General features: G+C 31.1%; 1 protein-coding gene across 1 annotated transcript in view; it reads left to right on the forward strand.

Moving 5' to 3' along the window:
* Positions 1-2,241: 2,241 nt before the first annotated feature.
* Positions 2,242-4,535, forward strand: part of LOTGIDRAFT_138352 (hypothetical protein) — a gene marked incomplete at both ends in the record, with an annotated part of 25,000 nt that continues 22,706 nt past the window's right edge. The window contains 4 exons of the mRNA XM_009048539.1: positions 2,242-2,421; positions 2,569-2,820; positions 3,097-3,222; positions 3,653-3,781. Coding sequence (XP_009046787.1) covers positions 2,242-2,421; positions 2,569-2,820; positions 3,097-3,222; positions 3,653-3,781 — 687 coding nt within the window. The remainder of the gene's footprint in view (positions 2,422-2,568; positions 2,821-3,096; positions 3,223-3,652; positions 3,782-4,535) is intronic.

The raw sequence follows: 4,535 nt of genomic DNA on the forward strand, positions 1-4,535 counted from the left end.
TTGTTTTTTTTTCTATCAGCCATACATAACACTTTTTAAAATGGAGATCAAGACTTCAAGTTGTCTTTAACCTGATCAAAATATACTGTCAGAAATGTAAATTATTTTAGTTTCTGTACAGTCATTAACATTCTGTCAGATAGAGGTTTACAAAATAAAAAATATTTCACGGTAAACTATACAAGTGGTTTGTTATATTCTATTATTATATGTTCACTCCAAGGATGTTAATTATAATTATTTGTTGCAGGAGAAAACAGAAAAGAAATCTGGTGATTCGAAATCTTCTTCTACTGTCTTGGTTAGTTTTAATATTTTTTCTTGTCACATACTTGATACCACTCTTGTGACTATGTTGTCAAGTTTTTCATTTTAGAGAGTCTACATACCTTTTTTGTGTAATTACTGTAATGTATTCAATTAAGAACACTGTGAGTTGTATATTATAAGTTTAATACATGTTTACAGTAGGTAAGATGGCTGCCAAGTGCCTGCACGTGCGGTAGAAAAGATATATATATAGCATACAATAATCTCGATACCAAAGCACTTTGAAGCATAATCCATAGTCTCGGTTTTCCATGTCAATATATTACAATTACTAAACAGGATTTTATGATATACTACTCCAGTATTATCATAAATTTGTGTTTTGTTAAATGTGATCTCTACCCCTAATGTCACTTAATGATTATAAAAATTTTTCCGTTCATTTGTTTGATAAATTAAAGAATGCTTTATTTTAAAAATGATAAATATTGATCTTTTTTCACTTTGCCAAATTACCCTGGACGGCTTTGTACTGATTATATTGTAGCCTATACTCTTTCAAGTTAAAAAACTAAAGAATAATCAAAGTATTTGTTTGTTTTCAGAATTTATCAGATGATCAGGGTTCAGCTATTGACCTTGACCTAGGACCACCCATTGATCAGATGTCGGCCAAAAACTACAAAAAAATGAAATCAGTAAGTAAATTTGTGTCTTGTGTTTGAATATCTGAAATTATCTTCTGGTGTCAAGTTTTTTTCAGATTTACTGGAGGAATAGAAAGGGATACACATCATACTTGCTTGAGGATTATATTCGCAAGCAACTGTCCTGATGATGAAGTTATATCCAAAACATGTATGAAATGTTAGTGATGTAATTTATTATTATAGATTTTACTACGTCTGACCAAACTGTGTGTACAGGAACTAGCTGGGGGTGACGGAAATAGAAAACCTAAACGTCACGAACAGAGATTGTTACGGAATATGGGAGCTCATACTGTTGTTTTAGAATTACTACAGATTCCATATGATAAGGTAAAGTAACTTCGGTCAGACAGTTGAATTCTGAACTGTCTACTGAGCAAAGTTGTAAAACATAAAAATGAAGGCATCATATATTTTGAAATACAATAAAAAGTAATAAATGAATTCATACTTATAAGACCAGATAATGTTTATTATTACAAATACTACCTAAAAATATAGTGGACTTCTTGTATTATTGTTTAGATTCTGACACAGACGTGCATAAATATCTGTAAAAGAAGTAGCAAAGAATTAATGATTAATGTGCATCAGCGCAGTGTTAACATTCTGTTTAAAACTATTTTGATGTTGATATTTGTGATTTGGATATCTTCATTAGAGTGTTGTTAGATTTGAAGTTGTGAAAATAGAAGATTTTAAAAATTGATAGAAATTAGTTGGTTTTTATGCTAAATATTAAATTATTTTATTTCAGTCATCTGATATTAGGATGCATGAAATAATGAAACTAGCTCATGAATTTCTTCAATCATTCTGTCTGGGTAATCAACCTAATCAAGCTCTACTTCATCAAAACCTCGACTTATTCCTTAATCCTGGGGTAGGTCTGAGTTTATTGTAACTTATTTATGATTTATCTTACCCTTATTGTCTCAAAGAAAAATAGAAATTATCTACAACTCTGGTTTACAAGATTCTTTCCATCAGCTGGTACTTGATCAAACCTCTTGGCTATGATCTTTCCTGGATTATCCGTGTCCATTTATAACTAAGTTGACTGAAGATGGTAGTTTCAACCTCATCCTGGAGAGGCTTAGTAATAATGAACCATGTCCTGTCTTCTATAGACCAACCCCTCTACAGTTTGAAGTAGTAAGAATATTTGCCCTATTATATAACATGTAGTGTTGTTGGTAAAATAATTTGTTTTGTAGTAATTTTTTATTTATTTATATTTTAGTTATTAGAAGCGAAGACGATGTCCGCGATATTTCAAGATAATATCAGTTTATGTAATGAAATAACAGAAAGAGTTGTACAACATTTCGTTCATTGTATAGAGACTCACGGTCGACACGTTCAATATCTCAAATTTCTACAAACTATCGTCAAGGGAGGAGAGAGAAGTAGAAAAGGGCAGGAACTGGTTATGGCAGAGGTAAATTGTTTTATTAATTTGAGGCAATCGAAAGACAAAATTATCGTAGAAAACAATTTTGCATCATGAAAATGTGAAAGCTTCAACTAATTATAATTTCAGTTTATCACATCGAATGTGTTATTTTTTTATTTTGTTTATTTTCAGTTAATCAGTGTAGGAGAAGAAGTGTTGGTATTTTATAACGACCGAGCCTCGTTTGAAACGTTAATTAATCTGATGAATCAGGAACGAAACAGAATTGACGAAAGATCTCCGTTAAAATATCATATCAATCTCGTTCAACTATTGGCTCTCTGTACAGAGGGGAAGTGTCTGTTTACAGAGATCAAATGTCATTCTCTTCTCCCATTGGACGATATCGTACGAGTTGTGACTCATAAAGATTGTATTCCAGAGGTTTGTTAAATTCAAATATCTAGCAAATGCTTTCACAAGTTGTTGGCACAATTCTTTTTATTCATATTTTTATTAGATTTTAGAAAATAACATTAGGAATATAAGAAATGTTAATGCACGCTTATACATACATACTTGTAAAATTATTATTACCAACTATAGAGATTAATTGTGCCTGAGGATAATTTTTAGATTTTATCAATAAAAATTATATACAATGCATAAAAATCATTTTCTGATGTTTGAAAATTCATTTAAATTGTCCTATTTTTATAGGTGAAGTCAGCGTATATTAATTTTCTAAACCATTGCTATGTTGATACGGAGGTAGAGATGAAGGAATTATTTAACAGTAGACATATGTGGACTTTATTTGAGAATTTTCTCGTAGATATGGCCATCGTAAGTTTTCAGTTATCCTAAATGAGAATGAGGCAGCAATTTTTAGTTAGAAATGCTGCCATCTTGTAAGGGGAGATAAAATATATTATCATGTTATTGTGGTCTGGTGGTATAATGGTTACGAATTCTTTTGCGGGAGCTGTGTCATTTCCGATGAAATGAAAGAATTGCAGGAACCACAGGCGTAGAACGAAGAATTGGTATGTCCCAAATAGAAGTCCAAGGTGTCCCCAATACACATAAAAAGGCTAGAAAACCTCTTTGCAATCCCTTTGATATTAACAGACCCAAAGATGTTTTCAATATACCTGACCATGACTGATATCATTATGACTCAATAGATACAAAGTTTATATTGTACAATATATTTAGGCATCAGTGATTGAAGATTGAAGAAAATTATTAATTTTATTTATATATTATATTACAGGTCTGTAACACACCATGTGACCCTAACCATAGCGACCAAATGATGCACGACTACGTTACTATCACTGTAATGAATATTATTTCCACGTATTTTAGTTCTTCGTATTCCGATCAAAGTACTTCCATACAGGTGAGCCAATAGACTAGTGCCTGCACGATATGTCAGTGATCAGATACATCATGATATTTTAACACGATATGATATAATGACTTGCATCACACAGTTGTTTTATCAATACTTTATAATACTATTCATACTTGATAAACAGGATGAGCTTACAGACTCTCTAAAATAGATACCAAGTTGACAAACATGACTACACATTATTATCTATGTGGACTCTCTGAAGGCAATAAGTCAATCATGGAGCAGTCATTTTGATCTTAAGCTTATTCATAATAAATAAACCTATTACTAATGATCCTAACTGCAAAACGAAACCTGAAATCCAAAACAACATTTTGGCGAAACATTACAATCAGCTAATAAACTTTTCATATAATCTTATAATGCTGTTTTTTGTAGACAAATCAACCAGTTTTCGTGAGGTTATTACAAGGTGCTTTTAGACTCTCTCATTGTGATTGGTTGTCAGGGACACAACGATTTAACGTAGAGAACTGTATTAAAACTCTATCAGATACAGGTTAGTTAACTCCCCTTACTTATTTATATTTTACATTGTGATTGGTTGTTAATTTTGATTAAATACATACAGTTGTTTTCAAACACCTACCAAAAAATGAATTAACTTAAAATGTCTAAGTAAACCTTAAGTTTTGGGGTTCAAAAATTAACGGTTGATTTTTTTAGTTAAAACTTCCAGCTAAATTTAGGAACACGTTTCTCTAGATTTTGGTGTAAAGTTTATAGTTATTGGATC

The sequence above is a fragment of the Lottia gigantea genome, assembly GCF_000327385.1.
Source record: "Lottia gigantea unplaced genomic scaffold LOTGIsca_124, whole genome shotgun sequence".
In the NCBI taxonomy this organism is placed as follows: domain Eukaryota; kingdom Metazoa; phylum Mollusca; class Gastropoda; family Lottiidae; genus Lottia; species Lottia gigantea.